The 21,569-nt window shown below is 29.9% G+C and overlaps 2 protein-coding genes across 3 annotated transcripts; one reads left to right on the top strand and one right to left on the bottom strand.

Annotated features, from left to right (window-relative positions):
• The first annotated feature begins 4,155 nt into the window (after nucleotides 1-4,155).
• Axs (Abnormal X segregation) lies at nucleotides 4,156-7,657 on the top strand. 2 transcript variants are annotated; one of them, XM_065508387.1, is made up of 9 exons: nucleotides 4,156-4,297; nucleotides 4,368-4,483; nucleotides 4,551-4,928; nucleotides 4,996-5,208; nucleotides 5,263-5,802; nucleotides 5,864-6,160; nucleotides 6,853-6,986; nucleotides 7,063-7,239; nucleotides 7,307-7,657. In XM_065508387.1, the coding sequence occupies exons 1-9, from the start codon at nucleotides 4,273-4,275 to the stop codon at nucleotides 7,335-7,337; spliced, it is 1,911 nt and encodes a 636-aa protein (XP_065364459.1). In that variant the 5' UTR covers nucleotides 4,156-4,272; the 3' UTR covers nucleotides 7,338-7,657. The 2 variants fall into 2 exon arrangements, with proteins under 2 accessions (XP_065364459.1, XP_065364460.1); XM_065508388.1 differs by having other exon boundaries at nucleotides 4,188-4,288.
• Nucleotides 7,621-10,112, bottom strand: sing (MARVEL domain-containing protein sing). Its single transcript, XM_065508389.1, has 3 exons — nucleotides 9,801-10,112; nucleotides 8,239-8,379; nucleotides 7,621-7,763 (listed from the first exon to the last, which is right to left on the bottom strand). The coding sequence occupies exons 1-3, from the start codon at nucleotides 10,110-10,112 to the stop codon at nucleotides 7,686-7,688; spliced, it is 531 nt and encodes a 176-aa protein (XP_065364461.1). The 3' UTR covers nucleotides 7,621-7,685.
• Nucleotides 10,113-21,569: the final 11,457 nt, after the last annotated feature.

Below are 21,569 nucleotides of genomic sequence, written 5' to 3'. Positions count from 1 at the left end.
TCACTAAACCATAACCCGTCAAGTTTGAATTTTAGATTTGTATATCATTTCCTATATTATCAACTAATTTTGTTTCTATAATACTTAAGATTTAATAAATGATCACAAAACCGAAACCGATCGGTTTTTAATTTTTTAAAACCGAAACCGCGGTTTTGAAATTCTTCGATTTTTTGGAAACTCTAGGTCCATTATTATAGGAAATTCAAAAAAGTACCATTAGAATATATAAAAAGTACCAAAAATCCCCCACTTGTGGTTTCCCACTCGGGTCCATATAAGCTTAATTTCATGGCTTTTGGTTCATTGGTGTAGAAATTACAAAAAGTACCATTCGAATAAAGAAAAAGTACCAAAAAGTCTCCCCTAGAATTCTAACTCACTTAGGACCATGTATGCTTAATTTCATGTTTTTAAGTCCATTGCTATAGAAAATTAAAAAAAAGTACCATTAGAATAAACAAAAGGTACCATGAGGTATCCGCTTGAATTTTCAATCACTTAGGACCATATACGCTTAATTTCATATTGCTAGGTCCATTATGTTATAGAAAATTCAAAAAGTACCATTAGAATATAGAAAAAGTACCAAAAAGCACCCACTTGTAGTTGCTCACCCACTCGGGTCCGTATAACCTTTATTTAATGTTTCTAGGTTGATTGGTGAAGAAATTACAAAAAGTACCATTTGAATAAAGAATAAGTATCCGCTTGAATTTTCAATCACTTAGGACCATATACGCTTAATTTCATATTTCTAGGTCCATTAATTATAGAAAATTCAAAAAGTACCATTAGAATATAGAAAAAGTACCAAAAAGCACCCACTTGTGGTTTCTCACTCACTCGGGTCCATATAAGCTTTATTTCATGTTTCTAGGTTCATTGGTGAAGAAATTACAAAAAGTACCAATCGAATAAAGAAAAAGTACCACAAAGTCTCCCCATAGAATTCTCACTTACTTAGGACCATATATGATTAATTTCATGTTTCTAAGTTCATTGTTATAGAAAATTCAAAAAAGTACTATTAGAATAAACAAAAAGTACCAAAAAGTCTCCCCCTAGAATTCTCACTCACTTAGGACCATATATGCTTAACTTCATATTTCTATGTCCATTATTACAGAAAATTCAAAAAGTACCATTCTAATATAGAAAAAGTACCAAAAAGCAGTCACTTGTAGATTCCCACTCACTCCGGTCTTAATTTCATGTTTTTAGGTTCATTGGTGAAGGAATTACAAAAAGTACCATTCGAATAAAAAAAAAGTACCAAAAAGTCTCCCCCTAGAATTCTCACTCACTTAGGACCATATATGCTTAATTTCATGTCTCTAAGTCCATTGTTAAAAAAAATTCAAAAAAGTACCATTAGAATATAGAAAAAGGACCAAAAAGCCCACACTTGTGGTTTCCCACTCACTCGGTTCCATATAAGCTTTATTTCATGTTTCTAGGTTCATTGGTGAAGAAATTACAAAAAGTACCAATCGAATAAAGAAAAAGTACCAAAAAGTCTCCCCCTAGAATTATCACTTACTTAGGACCATATATACTTAATTTCATGTTTCTAAGTCCATAGTTATAGAAAATTCAAAAAGTACCATTAGAATAAAGAAAAAGTACCAAAAAGTCTCCCCCTAGAATTCTCACTCACTTATGACCATATATGCTTAATTTCATGTTTCTAAGTCCATAGTTATAGAAAATTCAAAAAAGTACCATTAGAATATAGAAAAAGTACCAAAAAACCCACACTTGTGGTTTCCCACTCACTCGGTTTATATATAAGCTTTATTTCATGTTTCTAGGTTCATTGGTGAAGAAATTACAAAAAGTACCATTCCAATAAAGAAAAAGTACCAAAAAGTCTCCCCCTAGAATTCTCACTCACTTAGGACCATATATGTTTAATTTCCTGTTTCTAAGTCCATTATTATAGAAATTTCAAAAAAGTACCATTAGATGAACAAAAAAGTACCTATAGTACAGTTCACACATTTTGGTACCTCAATATTATCCTCTATTCCTAACACTAACTTCACTCAAATACATATCAGCTAACTTTAATGTCGATAACTGAAATAATTTAAAATTTTAAAAAAGTACCATTAGGAGAAAAGTACCAATTTCCCCTTTCTTAATTGAACACCCCTCAAGTTTGAAATTTAAAAATATTCCATTTTGCCAAAATTGTTTATGCTACAGGCATGTCAAAATATTAAAATATTAATGTGCCCAAGAATAAATATGTTTTAAAAAAGTACCAAACTGTTTACCCGGATTTGGCCCAATATACACCTTGGTACTCGAGTTCCAAATAACACCCTGTTAGTTAATTTTTGTATGAATCCAGGAACCAACGTTAAAAAAAATTATCAAAATTGGCTTAATAATTTCAAATATAATGTATTTTCCCGATTTTATCCCCTTTTTGGTACCTTTTTTATACCCATTGAGGTGGTACAATTTCATTCAAATAAATTTCTGTAACGTGGTGGGAGCTCATAATAAAATATTCGTATGTCTATGTCAAATTATAGAAAAACATATTTTATGAAAAAGTATCAAAAATTAACACAATTTTTATCCCTTAAAGGTTCGAATTTCCAAAAAGTACCAAACTTATATTTTTTATTTTTTGTTAATTATAGAATACGATTTTAAATTTGTTTCTATGTTTATTGGTTTAAAAGATACATAGGGTGCAAAAAAAGTACCAAAATACAGTTTTTACCCGTTTTCTCCCCTAAAAGTTTCGAATTTCCAAAAAGTACGAAACACCTGTCAGCTTATTTTTTAAATGGAGTAACATGCTATTTTAAGTTTTTTTGTATCTTTATTAGTTTTGAAGATATAAGGTTACCGAATTTACCCGTTTTTACCCTTTTTTACCCCCTAAACGTTCGAATTTCCAAAAATCCCTTCTTATCGGATCGTTTTGGGGAGGGAGGAACCCATAGTTAAATTTTCGTGATTCTAGCTTCAGCCGTTTGGGCTGTGCGATGATGAATCAGTCAGTCAGTCAGTCAGTCAGTAACGTTACTCTTTTATATATATAGATAACAGATAAAAAATATAATTTTTAGTATTATATAGCATTCAGAATAAAATCTGCAGCATGGCGATTATGCAATCGTTTTTATTGGAAATTATGATAGCGTAAACGAAAATCCGTAAATACTATCGTTTGTGATACGCAAACGATATCATATATCATCTAGATGATATTGTTTGAGAATGTAAAAAGTAAAGAATAAGTAAAGAAAAAATAACAAAAATTAAAAACCACAAAATAAACAAAAACTTCAATAACGGTAGTTTGTATTTTCAATAACTAGCGCTTGACAGTGCGCTAGTTATTCGCACATTTTCTTTACAAATTATAATAAATACATTTATTTGCCATTTAATTGTTATCCTATCCATAACCCCCTGTCTATACTTGACAAATTTTTATCATGATAAACGTCAAAATGGTTGTCAAGATAAAAAATTATCAGGTATAGTCTCCATTTATTAGTATTATTGCTTCGTTATGACAAAATTGTTAGTGCTTTTGCTAAGACAACTTTGTCTTGACAACAAATGTCATTTATTGTTATGATAAATATTTGTCAAGTATAGACAGGGGGTAACCGCCTGTCTATACTTGACAACTATTTATCATAACAATAATTGACATATTCATAAAACAATAAATGACATTTGTAGTCAAGACAAACTTGTCTAAGCTAAAACACTAACAATTTTAACATAACGAAGCAATAATAATAAATGGAGACTATACCTGATAATTTTTTATCTAGATAACCATTTTGAAGTTTATCAGATATAACCAGGGGGTATGCTTTCATTCAAATCCAAATAATAATGATTATGTAAAAAATTCCGTATTTCGTACTATTTTTAAGTACTAAAATATACAAAGCAGTCTCATCTGGCTTACGTCATTTCGAACAGCTGATGACAACAACCCGGTTTCTGTTTTTGTTTTGATTTGTTCGTTCTATTTTGTTTTTAATTATTTATATTTTTTTTATTTATCGAGAAGTCGACGTCAACAATTTCTTTACTCTGGTTCTTATAACGTATGGACCAACAAAAGAAGAATTATTAACAAAAAAATAATGAAATTTTTATCGAAGTGAGACATCGTGTGTGTGTGTCAGAGTGTGATATTAACAAAAGAAGCAAAAAAATAGTATTTTATACTTTGACAATTGTGTTTAAAGTAAATATAGACAAAGTATAAACTTATATTAAATAATGGCTGCAAATCTAGGTAATAAAGGTAAATATTGTTCTAAAATAAATAGGCAAATATGTAATTATCTAATAATTTATTTAATTTAAATTTTAAGGTGGCGGATTGCTATCAACACGACCCCAAAGCATCATACAAAATCAATTATTTCGACGCCAAAGAAGTATTAGAGCCTTACAAAAATCCTCAACCACAGAGGAAGAATGTGATAAGGTAAGTATAGTGCTGTTGGATATAATTAGTTTAAATGATATAATCTGTTTTTTGTTAACAATTTTAGACTTATGTTGTGCTTAAATTTGGCGAAAAAGCTAAATTACAACAATGTCGAGATGTTGAAAAGATTATTCAACAATTTGGCATACAAACCACTTTGGAAGTGGTGAGTAAGACAGAAAAATATTTATATATAACTGCCTCCACGGATACTCTGCTTCGCTTGGCCGATGAAGCGGAGCTAACAAAACAGACAACGACGGGCAGTATGCAAAAGTTTAATTATCACTCGGTAAGCGATTATTTACTGCCCGGTATGAGCGAAGATGATATAGTGCGTTTTTGTGAGGCACCCGTGTTAATAAAAGATGTTATTAAACCAGAGCTGATGTCGCACATAAGGACTGGTGTGGTGGAGGATATGTTTCCACTGCATGATATAGTAAGTTTGAAAAGGGTTTTACAAATTAAAAAAAAATCATAATTATTATTTTTGTTAATTTTCTTAGGAATATTTAGATAAATTTAGCTTCAATTGGCGCCGACGTAGTATGCCCATTGAAGATATACGTAATTATTTTGGTTCTAGTATTGGCTTATATTTTGGTTTTACACAATTCTATACAAAAGCCTTAATATTTCCCACTTTATTTGGTATATTACAATATATCTGGAAATTTAATATTTCTTTGGTGTGTGGCTTTTATGTGATATGGACAACAGTGAGTAATTGATTATATTAAGAATACTTACTTTAAGTTTTGCTATTTTGCTAGATTTTTCTTGAATTATGGAAACGCAAATGTGCTGGTTATTCGTATCGTTGGGGTACCATTGAAATGAGCAGTTTGGATAAGCCACGCACCAACTATAAAGGTGTACCTAAACCCGATCCTATAACCAGTAAAATGACCATGCAGTATCCCATGCGTTATACTTATTTACAAATGTATTTAGTGTCGTATCCGGTGGTGGGCTTGTGTGTTATAGCTTCGGCTTATTTTGCCTTGTATCAATTTCAAATCGAGGCTGAAGTTTTAGCCGACTTTGGCCCAGATTCTTGGCTATTGTATGGTCCTGTTATAGTGCAATCCATATTGATTGCCATATTTTCCTGGGCCTATGAGAAATTGGCTACATTTTTAACGGACACCGAAAATCATCGTACTCGTTCGCAATACGATCGTCATCGTGTTAATAAGTTAATGATATTTGAAATTGTTAATAATTTCTTTTCTTTGTTTTACATTGCTTTCATATTGCAAGATTTGAATCAATTGAATTATCAATTAATGATGCAGTTGTTGATTTTCCAGGTGGGAATGCAGTCTTTATGCTCTATAAGGATTATTATTAATGTTTTGTTTTTCTTTTAAGTTGGTTTGCATTGTCCAGGAAATTGGCATACCTTTGCTGGCTGTTGTTAGGCAAAAATATTTCAAGTACTTGCACAAAGAAGTTGATGAGGATAAGCGGTCGTTGGTTAGTGATGTGGCCCGCTATGAACAGTGTTTCTATGAGGCTGGTTTAGATCAATATCAATCAACGTATGAGGACTATTTACAAATGTGCATACAATTCGGTTATGTTGTTTTGTTTGCGGCTGTGGCACCTTTTGCCGCTTTTGGGGCCTTAATTAATAATTTGTTCGCCATGCATATTGATTTGTTTAAGGTAATTATGAAAGAAAATTCACCGTGAGTGGTAAGGGTACATAAGTCTTTCCGTTTGTAATTCCTATTGTAATTCCGTTTGCATTTCCGAACCCATAAAGTATATACATATATATAGTATATATGCTGGTTTGTTACGGATAAAGGAGACGATATAGTCATGACCGTCTGTCTGTTGATATCAAATAACTTGCATACATGTTTTCTACATCAGCGTAGCCACTATACTCTTGGTTCAGTAGCTATTTAAATTCTGGAAAATCGGTCAACAAATGGCTGAGATACATATATGCAAAAAGCCACGACTACATCGATATTTTATCTATATCTGGATTAGTAATTCATTAACATAGGCAATAGTAAATCTAATGATAGATATTTCAAAGTTCTTTCCAACGACTGACAGTAGGTCAAACTCGAAAAATATATTTTTAACCAGAATTTTAAAAAAAAAATTTTTCATCAAAAAAATATTTTTCAACAAAAAATTTGTTTTTACCAACATTTTTTTTGGACAAAACAAATTGCTTTAATTTTTAAAAAAAAATTTTTTTTGGCCCAAACTAATTTTTCCTATAATTTTTTTTTTGAACAAAAATTTTTTGAATCTATCTGAAAGTGTATTTTTTTAATGTTGATTGCGTTTTTTGTTTTGTATTTAATTAAATGTTTGTTTGTTCATTTATTTTTTAGCTTTGCAACATATTTAAGCGTCCCTTTGCTCGTCGTACCAAAAACATTGGAGCCTGGCAATCCGCCTTTGAATTGTTGTCAGTTATGGCCATATTAAGTAATTGTGGTATTTTGTATCTACAGCCGAATGTAAGGTAAGTTACTCAATTCCTTAAAGAACATTTTCACTAAATAAACTAATTTCTGTTTTAATAAATTTGTTTCCTATAGAGGTTTCTTTATAAATCTATTTCCATCCATGCCCAATATATCTTTTGTTCTCTTCGAGCATTTGCTATTGGGTTTGAAATTTGTCATACACAAGGCCATACATGAGAGGCCTCGATGGGTGCGTATTGCTTTATTAAAAGCAGACTATGAATCGAGTTTGGCTTATAAAAATATAAAGTAAGTTAATGCCTAATTTAAACATCAATTTTTAAAATCCTTAATATAACATTGTTTTATATTTTAGAAAATTTAAAGCCAACAATAAAATTGACTGAATACTCACAAATGAACTGAAACTGGAAAAATCTCTAAGAATATTTCTTTAAAAATCTCCTTTAATAATTTACGGCAATTTTAAAACTCCTATTTACCAAATAATATTACTAATAAACTCTTTTTGGTTGCAGTGTTTTCTTTACATATGTTGATCATATATGTATTTTGCTTAACATTTACATTTTATTAAATTCAAATGGCCTTAATATTATTATTCTTACTAACATACTTAAAAAATTATGTTTTTTATTATTACTCAACTTAAATAAATATTTACAGATTTGTTACTATTACTTTTTTTATAACTAAAATGGTTAAACGATGTGGTTTTTGTTTTTTAAGAAATATTAGCGAAATCCTTTGTAATGTTTAAAAGCCAAAAACGCATCAATGCCGTGTAAAATTCCCGCTGCATAGCCCATGTACTAAAAATAAAGAAATAATTAGTAATTTTTCATTGTTCCTAAATTTCAGGAGACTAATTGTGTAATTCGATTAGAAAGAACAAATTTTCGAACTATAAAACATACAAATTCGAATGATTTTCTTTTCAAAACGAATTACACAATAATCCACTGGCTCTGTTTTGACTTTGCAGCACTAAAAACCGTCAGACGGCTCCTGAATTCCTGATACTTTTTGTTAAATGTCACCAGAATAAAATCAGTAGTTTGGCAATAGTATTGAAATCCAGAAGGGAAATGTTGTAAAAGCTTTATTGTTGTCGAAAGATCCATTTGTTGTGGTAATGGAAATGTTGTAAATTTTCCAGTATTATTGCCTACTTACTAATTTTGTCCCGCTGGCATTTAACTAAAGGATTTTTTCTATGTGTGCCGATGCAAAAGTCAGCCGGGATCTGAAATTTTTAGCTATTTTGTCTTTCTTTTGAAAACTTACATAAGCCGCCGTCATAGCTGGATAGGCCCAAAAGCCTGGTTTAATTAAAAATTGCGGATGTAGCCATACCACACAGGCAAAACCCATATAACTGGAGGCACTGAAATACATGCTGCATGCGACGCCATTGAAAAGGGTTTCCTGGAACAAGAGAATTAAACTGTTATAATAACAAAGAATAGATGTATGAATTAATCAGTTCATTGGCTCAAAATGGAAACGATAAAATAAAAATTTTAGTCAATTACATAAATTTTAGTTAATTGCCGCCTTCAACTTCAATTTTATTTGGGCGATTAGCAGAATTTGTTGCACAACAACGTGCTAATTTTGAGTTGAAAATAATCAAACAACTTTTATCTGCAATATTATTCTTAAGGTTAAAATTGCAGTCACCGCTAAATTATATTCTTACTTTTTGATATTTGAAGCGATTTTTTTGGTTTCCGTCTTTTCTGAGAAACAATGGAAAACTCGAAAAATCTGAATAAGCTTTTAATCCATTTTTGGTCATGACCAAAAATCAAAAACCTAAAATCCTTAATAAACAAGCGTTTAATGGAGAAAAGGAACTCGATCTGTGATCACTCATGAAAAATCTCTAAAATCTTTAATAACTTTGTAAACAAGCGTTTAATCGAGAAAATTAGATCGATCTGTGATCACTCATATTTCTGGCCAAAAAGCGATTTGAAAAAAACACAGACATCTAAAATCCTTAATAACTTTGTAAATAAGCGTTTAATTTAGAAAAGCATCTGTCATATTTAAGATAAAAAAAAATATTTTTCATATGAAAAAACTCATAAAAATATAAAATCCTTAATAACTTAGCTCGATCTGTGATCCCTCATATTTCTGATCAAAAATAGATTTTTCATATGAAAACCATACAAAATCTAAAATCTTTAATATCTTTCAAAATAAGCGTTTAATAAAAAAAAGAGCTCAATCTGTGATCACTCATATTTCGAATAAAAAATCGATTTTTCATATGAAAAAACTCAATAATCTAAAATTAATAATAACTTTGTAAACAACCTTTTAATCGAGAAAAGGAGCTCGATCTGTGATCACTCGTATTTCTAACCAAAAATTTATTTTTCATATGAAAACCATAAAAAATATAAAATCCTTAATAACTTTGTAAATAAGCGTTTAATCGAGAAAAGGAGCTCGATGTGTGATCACTCATGTTTCTGACCAAAAATCGATTTTTCATATGAAAACCCAGAAATTTAAAAATTCTTAATTACTTTTTAAACAAGCGTTTAATCGAAAAAAGGATCCCGATCTCTGATCTCTAATATTTCTGAACAAAACTCGATTTTTTCATATCAAAAAACTCAAAAATCTAAAATCCTTAATAACTTTGTAAATAAGCGTTTAATCGAAAAAATGATAATGAGAAAATTAGACCGAGACTATTCCGAGTAAAAATTTTTTAAAAAGAGCATATTTTTAACGAAGCTTGATTTGTGGTCAGCTATATTTCTGCGAAAATCAATATTTTATATAAAAAAATTTTATAAATCTTACAGTCTAACCATAGTTTTACTTACAAATAACGACTGTCGTATCAGGCTATACGATTTATCTGAAAAACAATAACAAATCATCAAAATGGCGGTGGTGGTAAAACAATACGCTGTTGTAGTTAGGAAACTAGTCAAAGCTTGACCAATTGTATCCGCCGCCGGAACACCATAATTAATCAAAAGACCTTCGCACAATGAGGCCAAACCCAATTGCAAGACCTTTAATAAACCAGCACGCGAAGTAACAAAACCGAAATTTATACAAGTACAAACACGGCAGCAACAAATTTTAATGCCAAAATTTTGACTCATGCCACGAACGCCAAAAGAAGCCATTTTTATATATTAACTTTAAATACTTTATTTTAAAAATATTTTTAATGTATAACTTCCTGTTCAAACGCGATCCTTTGTTTTCAATTTCAGAATTACAACTAAATGTTAAACATTTTCAAAACAAAGACACACAACATTTTGTGTGTTTTATTTAAATTTTAAAAATAGATTTGCTTGGAAGAAGGGAAAATAGAAGCGACCTCCCTTGAATGTTTGTGCATTTTTACATGACCTAACTTTATTTCGAAGATCGATATAAATAGTTTTTGGAATTTTTTTTTTATAGGTATATTTCAGTGAGTATTTGTGTGCAACATATGGTATTAAAAAAATGAAAAGGAAGCTGCAAGAACATAAACAAATATGTACAGTAGCCCAAGAAAGTCTACATACAGGAAAAATTATTATGTTACTTTAATTTAAAGCAGTTTTTTTTAGTAACTCAGAATCAAAAATTCTAATAACGGTGAAATTTTGGACGTGATAGGAAATGTTGCTAAACCCGACTTAAGTGATGTTGTTTTAATCTTTTTTAGTGTGAATTTATTTTTTTAACAAATATATTTCATTACTTTTAACTTACACATACAGCTTTCAACGAAAGAAATTTAATTTGAATTCCTGTATGTAGACTTTATTGGGCTACTGTATGTATATTAGGCCGGGTCGATTTGTATAGAGGATCAAAAAGTAAAAAATCGTATAGCAGAAACGCAATCTACGGATATTCTAAGAAAGTTTCCTCAAGAAACCATAGGTCTATAATCAAATCCTATCTTTCGCATTTCGTCTTTATCCAATAAAAAAACTAAAAAAAAATTATATTGAAATATCATTGGATAAAAGACGAAATGCGCAAGATAGGATTTGATTTTAGACTTATGGTTTCTTTTTGAAAATTTCTTAGAATTTTTCCTAGAATGCGTTTCTGCTATACAATTTTTCGTGAAAAAATCGACCCACCCTAATGTATGTACATTAGAGTGACAATCAGTTGTATGGAAAAAAATGTTTGTTAAAATTTTGAAGAGTGCCGGGTGGATTATTGTGAAACTAGGCCTAAAAGTTAAGTGCTGAAAATTTTAGCTAAATCGGACAACGATTTCTGGACGCGCATCGAGGTCAAAGTTCAGATATATGCTAAATTTTACTATTTATATGGAATAAATAGGTGAAACTCGTTAACTTTCTGTATTGTTTTCTAGAAATACATATGTAAATTTATTTTTATTAATGAATATTACATTAAACATTTTTTTTTTGATTGACCCTGTATCTCCTTTGGGTCAAAATGACCCAAAAACTGTATTATTTTTTTCAGTTTTTGTAAAAATTTTGCTGCTAAATAAATACTTTTGCAATTGAATGCAAAAGAATCGAAATGTGTACGTAATTATCGTTGAGATATAATTGACAAAATTTGGTTAAAAAAATGGTAAAGTTATTACAAATTCGCCAGACCATTAACATGTCTCAAGCCACTTGAACAAGAAATTTAGGAAAAAAAATAAAATATTTCTAGAAAAATTAAAAAAAAGCTAACTTTTATTTAAAATATATCCATATTTGCTTGTGTATGAGTTTTTGTCTTCGTAGGATACCGTTAACCTATTCGCAGGTATAACCACGAAAAGGTTTCGAATCTCCATTTTAAAATTTTTAAAAATTTTGTTAAACAAATTTCAGAATTTTTCGATCATCACATTGGGATTTATTGAGATCATAATAGGGAATAAAAATATGAAACAATTATGTCAATACCTGTTACAGTTTTTCCGTACCTGCGATTTAAATTTTGCGATTTTCAAGAAAAACTATTTTTTGTCCATATTTTGGCTAATGAGACCAATTTTTTTTTACTATTATACATTTTAAGTAAAATCTATTCAGTTTTTTTCCCATTTCTCATTTTTCCTATTCAATTTCAATGAGAAAAAATTCCCGGGGAACAAACTCCCGCGGAATTTTTTATTCATAATTGGGCTGAATACGTTTAATTTTACTATCTTTTATAATATACCAGTGAATCCGCTGATAGATCATTTGTACAGTGCGCGTAAATAAATTGTTTGTAGAAACTTCCCCTAAAATTATAATTCAATATAACAAATATATAAATTACACAATTTAACTGCATCGGATATAAAATTAAATAAATTAAAAAAAAAACTTTAATGTAACCGTAATTTTGTTACTACAACTATATGTAGATATTTTATAATTAATTGAATTTTGATAAAAAGTTAATTATTTATTTTGAAATAGTTGCATTGTATTTGATAATGGGAAATTTAAATTGTGGGAAATTGGTGAAATTATCGCTGTTTTTATTATTTTTATATAAAATTTATTATACACGAAATAGTGTGTTGTGATGACACTGTTTAATTGTCAGTATAATCCAGATTTTCGTAATTGTTTTCATTATAGTGCTCAAATTGTATGATGTGTTAACTAAAATTAGCAATTACTACAATTTGCTAATTTATGGCATGCTGAACATTTTCAAATTAAAACAAAAAAAACTAAAACAATTAAATACATGGATGGCGTTTTTCTTGTTTTATTTGCAAACTAATTCCTATTATAGTGAAAGATTTAAAATAATGGGAAAATTTCTGTGATTGTACAAAAAAAAAACCCTCAAAATTCGACAAAAGGAACTCGTTTTGTGATCACTCATATTTCTGTGGAAAAGCCGATATTTTACATAAAAAAACCTTAAAATCTTATATTATTAATAACTTTGTAATTTAGAAAAGCAGTTCGATCTGACTAAAAATATACATATGTATATTTTATATGAAATGTGAATTGAAGATTTAATAGAGTTCATCCCAGCTCTGTTATTTAATTAATCAGTTTAAAACAAATTTATTTCATGTTAAAAAAGTGTTAAATATTTTCGTCACACTTTTATTCATTTTAATTTTATTTAAAATACAAAATAACTATTTTCTTTTTTTTATAATAATAATTTATTGAATCATTTCAATTCACATGATTAAATTATACACAGCTCTAAAAACGAAGACAAAAAAAACTAATACAATATTATAAAATACAGTTAGTGAAATAATCTCATATAGGGTTGAAATTATTAAAATAAAAAAATAACAAATTAAATAATAGCATGCCGACGGGTAGTACATGCATGTAATTTAATTGCATAAAAGATAAATTATAAAATATTACATTATTATTTTGTTAACACATAATACTTGTAGTTGAAGGGAAACTAAAACGTTAGAAAGAGACGGGATGACCTTGAGTTTTACAGCGATCATTTACGGGGGCAAAAAATCTAAAAATTTATTTTCTTTTTAAAAGATTATTAATCTTAATTATTTGCTTGTTATTATTCAATATCATGTAGTAATTGCTGCTAACCCTGCAAGGAATTGGAAATATTTTGAAAACTCTGTGGTGTTGCGTAATAACTGCAATTACCGTTACCGAAATTAGCGTTCCCTTATATTTTTAAAAGTTTCGAATCGTTAGTCAACCTTGTTTTAAACATACATATTTTCAAAACGACCTGACAATCCTGTTATTCAACATTTTATCAACAATTTTAATTATTAATCAAATTAAAATCAAAATATTCAATTCAATGTAGTTAGTAAATCTTAAAGATATCATACATATGCCATTGCCCGAGCTATCAAACCAAATTACCAAGATTATAAGCTTAGCATTATTTAGCATCACCACCGTGAGTTTTATAACATAAATATTTGGACAATTCACAAGGTCTCTTTTCAGTCATGTTGTCATAATGTCCTAATATATCACGACTCGGCGGCTCGGCTTAACCGACTCTTAGGCATTCGGCGCAGGTAAACATAGCATACAGAGTAGTATTATTTTAGTAAATAATAAGCAATAAAACCATTGTGAAATATTTGGACAATATGACATGATAAGAGACCTTGTGAATTGACCAATTGTCTATAATTTCAAGCCAAAATTATTACCAAAAAATTATTATTAGATCGTTAAACTTTTTTGCATTTTAATCATAAATGGTCAAACTGACACACCCTGTATAGCTGGTTGGCATGTCAATGAAGAGCTTTCCAATCATCTACTTTTGATCAGTACAGGTCTGGTGCCAGACATAATTATGTTAGTTTGTATTGGTATAGGTATGGCGTTTAAAGCGAGTAATATAGGAGCAGATCCCGGGGTAAGTTCAAATCTCTGAACAATATTCGCCAGTTTATTTAAGTTTTTTTTTTTCTATTTTCAGTCTATTATTTACAATTTTATTGTTGGTTTATTGTGCATTTGCGGCTGGTTTCCCTTTTTTGGTATAGAAGATTGTAAAAGTGACAATTTAGCGAAAATTAAATCGGTTGGAATATATGGCTTAATAGCGGGTGTGTTGCATATAGCCAATGGAGTTGTATGTTTGTTATTTTTAGCTCCACAGGAGAGGTAAGTACAAACTAAATTTAAAGAATGTTACTCCGTGCAATAATGCTCTCGCAGGTTTATTCTGGAATTTCTAGGGTTTCTACCAAAGGTAGAGATCAGTGGTCGGCACAAAAAGAACATGCCACATTAGTAAGTGTATTATAATGTAGCATGAAACGAATTTTGATTGTATTTTGAATGATTTTGATAATTTTAACCAGAGTCGCGAACATCTGTATTGTGTAGGGGTGTTCGGCCCTGGTGGCTATGAGTGCTGACCACTGTTATAAATCTTTATAGATCGGAAATTCGTTTAGCCGATGTCTGCAATTCCCTATGCTGCTTGATATCAGAATTTTCATTCTTTCTTTCTATTATTTTCGTTACAGATTTGAACCTGAACCTGAAACACAACCCACAACTTCTACTCCAAAACCCAGTAAAGCTACTGCGCCAAAACCTTCCACATCTAAAGCAGCTTCTACGAAATAAGTTTTTTTCAATACAAAGTTTTAGAATGTACAATAATTTGTTGTTATTATTATTTACCATTTATATAAGTAAAAAAAACTATTTTATGTCGTTGTAGAATTAAAAAGAAGAAACTTAAATAAATTATAAACAAATACATGCATAATTTCTTTAAATTATAGCAAAAATTAAGCTTTTTTTCTACATTAAATAGAAGAAATTATGATTATTTTTGTTTAAATGTCAAACGTGCATAAGTAACGTGTTTGCGTATTTAAACTCATATCAGGCAAAACACATTGACTTTACACTATTTGAGATAAATGTTAAACGCCTTTTCTATACTGTTTTAATCCAGTTGGGAACTCAAAACCAGTATTGCGAATCATAATTAAGAACCTTCCTTATACACAAAATATTCCTTCATAGTATTTAAATTTAATTCCACACTAAAACTCAATTTAATTATTTCTTTTTAATTTGTTGTTCTTTATTGTTGCTGTAATAATAGCAATTATTGATTTGTAATAAATACTTTTAAATTACAACTAGATACTTACGTTTAAGGTACCAGTTTAAGTAGGTACTTATTATGAAGTTACTACTTGTTTTTGTTTTAATTTTAATTTTAGTAATTTTTATCCAAATATCAATCTTTATACAATAAATTGTTTTTGTTGAAATGAAATAATTTTCTAAAACACAATTGAACGCTTCGTTGGCAATTGCGTCTTATGATGCAATTGTAAAGAAACAGAGTTTCAAAGGTATATAAACTGTAACCATCTATTTAGGTTGGCTACCGTTACCGTTAACGCTAAAATGCCATTTTAGCTCGATTACCGTTACCCCTCTAAAATACCATTCTCTAAATAACTTTAAATTATAAAAATAAACATTTCTTGTTCACTATAGGCAATAAAGTTTATTGAAATCTACAAAAATGTAAATTTAATGTTATAATCAAGTTTGGCTATCTTTACCGCTAAAATTGCCTTTCAGCACGACTACCGCAGCTACCGTTAGCTGCGGTAGTCGTGCTAGTTGTAAACAAATAAAACTGCGAAGCTTTTTTTTTCATACAGCAGATACAGCCAGAGTCTCTGGCGGGAATCGAACCCGCAGCCGTTGTCTTTTAATATCTTGGACTATCATTTCTATATAGTGTAGTATGCGAACCAATCACCCAATTTCCAAAATAGCCACAAATTCTCTGCAGAAAATTTTTCAAATCTAAATTTCTTAAATCCCAAGATTATTTCAGATATCCCACTATTAAAGTTCCAACAAGTACCCCTTGGACCAACACTTCTATATAGTGTAGTATGCGAACCATTCACCCAGTTCCCAAAATGGTCACTAGTCCTCTCGAGCAATATTATAGTTTCAAATCTAAATTTCTTAAATCCCAAGATTATTTCAGATATCCCACTATTACAGCTCCAACAAGTACCTCTTGAACCAACACTTCTATATAGTTTAGTATGCGAACCCAGTTCCCAAAATGGCCATAATTCCTCTCCAGAAATTTTTTCAAAAAATTAGATTTTTCAAATACCAAGATTATTTCGGATATCCCACTATTACAGTTCCAACAAGTAGCCCTTGGACCAACATTTCTATATAGCGTAGTATGCGAACCATTCACAAAATGGCCACAATCCTTTACAGAACATTTTTGAAGAATTTATAATTATGAAATCTTAATTTCTCAAATTCCAAGATATTTCAGTTATCCGACTATTACAGTTCTAACAAGTACCCCTTGGACCAATATTTCTATATAATATAGTATACGAACCATTCATCCAATTCCCAAATTGGTCTCAAATCCTCTTCAGAAAATGTTCAAAAAATAATATTTTTCAAATCTAAATTTTTCAAATCTCAAGATTATTTCAGATGTCCCTCTATTACAGCTGCAACAAGTACCCCTTGGACCAACACTTCTATATAGTGTAGTATGCGAGATATAAAAAATTTTAAAACAAATTACATTTTTCAAATCTAAATATCTTAAATCTAAAGATTATTTAAGATATCCCAACATTACAGTTCCAACAAGTGCCCCTTGTACCAACACTTCTGTATAGTGTAATATGCGAACCATTGACATAGTTTCCAAAATGGTCACAAATCCTCTCATGTTTTTTTCAAAAAACTTCATTTATGTTGACTATTAAGTGATTAACAGTGCTATGTTGACTGTAATATAATCAATGTTAAAGACGTGGTTTGTGTCTGTGCTAGTTAATTGAATATTTGGAAAAGTTTCCATTGTATTGTCAACTACTGTATGATCATTTATAAAGAATTTATACATTTACAGTCTGCAGTACAAAGCAACCGCAACTTATACTAATATTACCAACATGTTTCTTGTTTTTATTTTTAATTTTTTGTTTGAGTATTTAAAACAAACAACTAAATTATTTAATATGTATAAATTGCAAAACATTCTAGAAGAGATGCATCCAACCATCCATCATTCATCTAACGCCAATGTAAATATCTTCCGTAGCGTTGTTTTATTGTTCTATAACTGTTTCTAATTCTAATTACGTCTATAAAAGTATTTAAGTATTTATTTTTATGTATGTATTTGAATGTACATATTGTTGTGCCGGCAAAATTGCAAATATTTTGTGGGTAATTTTATAAATTGTTTCTTCTTCAATTATATTTCCATCGATCGATCGATCGCTCGTTCGTTCGTTGTTTCGATCGTATTCAATCAGCCAGATAATGACAGATCATTAGTGGGACAGTCATACAATTTGTGAGACAGTCATATTATTTACTACTTTAAGCCGGTCAATAATCTTTTTTCTTTATAAATAATTTATTCATTTATTTTTATTTGTAGTTTTTAACGTCATCATTATGATGAGCAACGTTTTAATGATCGTTAGTTATAATATTACAAAATATTTATAAATTACAAATGAAATGAAATAAAAAAAAAATAACTGCATAATATGATTGGGATTACATAGCTATTGTAGTTTTAAATATTGTTTTACAATAACAATATGTAATAAAAAATATTGTAATAATAAACAATTTTAATAATATTACAACATTTAAACATATCTACTAACTTTGTAACGATTATAGTTACGATAGATTAAATATGCAGATAAACCAATAAATATTATAATATAAATAATAATAGCTAGTTTGTTTGTTAGAGATGCATGTTTAAGATGTTTAAATTTTAAAGATTATTTGTTAAACATACTATATTAAAATACATATGTACATACCTGTCGTATGAATGACTTGACTGTTAATTGTAATATTTTAATTTATTATTTGTTGTTATTATTATCTACTATTTGTTTAAACATGGAAATTACACTATAAGTTGATTAGAAAATACCAAAAATACTTACTTGTAAGTACAAAAAATGAAAGACAACAAATTAAATGATTAACTCACGATTTCTACACGTGATTTAATGACATTTGATTAAAATTTAATTGTCTTTAAGCTGAAGTTAAAAAAGACTTTAAACGGCTTAAATGAAACTTGCAGGAACTACTTATACAGTTGTGGAAAGAATGTAAATAGGAGTTATAAGAGAATTACAGATTACAGCAGTGGTCGGCATAAAGATAGCATGGAATATGACTTGTAATATTATCTTCATTCTCTATTGCAGTTTGACCAGCTATTAATTGTGATTTGCCTTTCTTATTAGATATTTGTTATGAACTTAGTTGGCATTCATGTTGTTAACACGATAGGAGATCGTTTTAATATCCTGATGAATGTGAGTGCCGACCACTGCTTTAAAGGTTTTCTTATATTACAAAGCTTTTTAAAGGACTTAGTGGATTTTCTCATAGAGAAATACAACTAGAGCGTGTATTTTTGTATTCTCTAGGCTCAAATTAATCACACAAACGAGTGTTGTTTTGGTTTTCACACACCCAGCTAGCATTTTTTGAAAAATTTTAATCAAATTCATTTCATTTTTGATACTTCAGCTCGATTGAAAAGCTAGAATATGGTCTCATTTTGTCGGGACAAAATGTTACCCTATTCGCGACTCGTCTAAATGAGTCTTTTATGGTCTCCACTTCTGATCAGTTTCCACTCATTTTTTAATAATTTTTGAGTCGAATCTCTTTTTAATCATTAATGGCAATCATTTTCGAATAATTTTTTAAGTGTGAAATTTCTTAATCAGTTTTAGGTCATCAAAACTAGTCGAAAAAGACTCAGTTTGGTGATTAGTCACTCAACAATCTTCCAAATGCAAGCTGGGCAGTATTTTTTACTTATAAATTCTCGCCACTTAGGTTTTTAATAACTGAGTTAGATCTTTGACTGGAGAGTTTCTGCTCTATGTATATTTGTCTATGGTTTTAACTCTTTCATTTGATTTTATTGCTAAGAAAGCTACTTTCTCAACATTATTACTGTCAGAAGTAGATATAGATTCCATATTACAGATTAACATTGATATATACACAAAACTAGATATTTAGATCATTAAGGTGGCCCCGTTTGTATAGAGGTGTTCATGTTCCCAACTAAAATTAATGTTTAGCTTGTTTGTCAGTATTTGTTGAGCCGGATCAAGGATTGAACAGGTCATTTTTATGTTTTAAAGGTTTTTATGAATTTTTTTTTCATATTTCTCGGAAACATAAACTTAGCGGAACCAAGTGAAAGGTCTTTGAGAGAGGCTTTCAATGCTGTATCATAATATCAAAATTATTCGAACTTTTGTAAATTTTTTAAAATTTTAAGCGTTTATTTTGAAACAATTGTACAAAATAAATTTATTCAAAGTATTGGTGATTGTTACCTATAATATTTTCCCATCTTTCTAGCAACATATGGATTCCGAGCCAAAAGAACTGCTCATCTTTAGAGGCAAAGAACGAATCAAGCCGGATAGTCTTTTCCAAAGTGAAACATATCCTACATAAGTATTCTGTATCGATGGAAACAAATAGTAGCCGGACGGGGCAAGGCTGGACTATAATGCGGGCGAGGCAAAACTTCCCAACCACTTCATTCTAAATACTTTTTAACAGGTATTGCAACATCTGGCCGAGAGTTGTCATGATTGAATATTACGGTTTCATGTCTTGCCGCATACTCTCAATTTCGGTACAAGTTCCCTATGATGGTCTGGCCAGATTTAAGCAGCTTATAATAGATATGACCCTTTTGCTTCTACCAAATGCAGCATAATTTCGGACATGCAAAAATCGTTTTTCGAGATCTCTGGGCTTCGATTCGTATGGTATCTAATTTCCCTGCTCTTGGATGAATCCTGCTACTCGCAAACGTTTTGAAATTGCTGCTTGAGTAGCTCCCAATTATTTTGCAAGGTCTTATTGAGTTTTACAACAATCTTTCAACTTTTTTCAAAATCACCATTTCACGTTGAAACCGATGAAACACATTCACCATTAGCTTCGGCTAGCGGCACTTTTTATACCCTTCACCATGAGTGGCAAGGGTATATATAAGTTTGTCATTCCGTTTGTAATTTCTACATTTTTCATTTGCGACCCCACAAAGTATATATATTATGAATCGTTATAGATAGCGGAGTCGATATAGCCATGTCCGTCTGTCCGTCTGTGTGTTGAAATCAACTTTCTGAAGCCCCCAAATAACTTACATACACGAATGATACATCAATATCTCCGAAATTCTTCCGGCTCGGTTGCTATTTAAAATCGGTCCAAATGGCTGAGATATAAGGAAAAAACCAGGACAACCTCGATTTTTGACCTATTTTGACCCATATCTGGATTACTAAATCATTAATATAGACAATATGGATATCTAATGATAGATATTTCAAAGACCTGTGCAACGACGTATATAAGACCATAGCAAGTTGGACCTATGGGTCAAAATCGGAAAAAATATTTTTTAACCCGAATTTTTTTTTGACCAACATTTTTTTTCACTAAATATTAAAAAAAAAAATTAAAAACTTTAAAAAATAATTTCGAAAAAACAACTGGAAAAAAAATTTAAATTTTGTTTACCTAAAAATCTTTAAAATTTTTATTTTAAAGTATAATTTGGTGAAGGGTATATAAGATTCGGCACAGCCGAATATAGCTCTCTTACTTGTTTCAAATTAAAGATGTTAAGTGAGAATAAATGACAAATATGTACCTTTCAAAAAGACATATAATTTTCGCGTTCAACACCATCTACTGTATATTCTGTATTTTTAAGTCATACACCCAATATGTATAAATAAAACATAGTAAATTTCGCTTTCGACTCTCAGCATTACGTTTCCACGAGAGCTAAAATCCAAAATTATCCAACTCTGTTTGGCTGTTATGTGGGTAAAAAAGTATTTCTCACACCAAAATTACATATTGAGGCAAGGACTACAGACCAATCAGTCTGTTCTCTGTCATGCTGAAGACTACAGAGTATCTTAGGAGATCTTATAAGAGCCAATATGCTTAATATTGAATTCTTTGGATAAACATGCAGCCATTAAAGGGCAATCGATTGCAACAGAGCCCCGAGAATATAAAAAAATGTATCAATAACAAGAATAATGCTTTCAC

This window comes from Calliphora vicina, chromosome 4, assembly GCF_958450345.1.
Source record: "Calliphora vicina chromosome 4, idCalVici1.1, whole genome shotgun sequence".
Lineage (NCBI taxonomy): Eukaryota > Metazoa > Arthropoda > Insecta > Diptera > Calliphoridae > Calliphora > Calliphora vicina.
The sequence above is the reverse complement of the archived record's forward strand: the minus strand, read 5'-3'. Positions and strand labels throughout refer to the sequence as shown.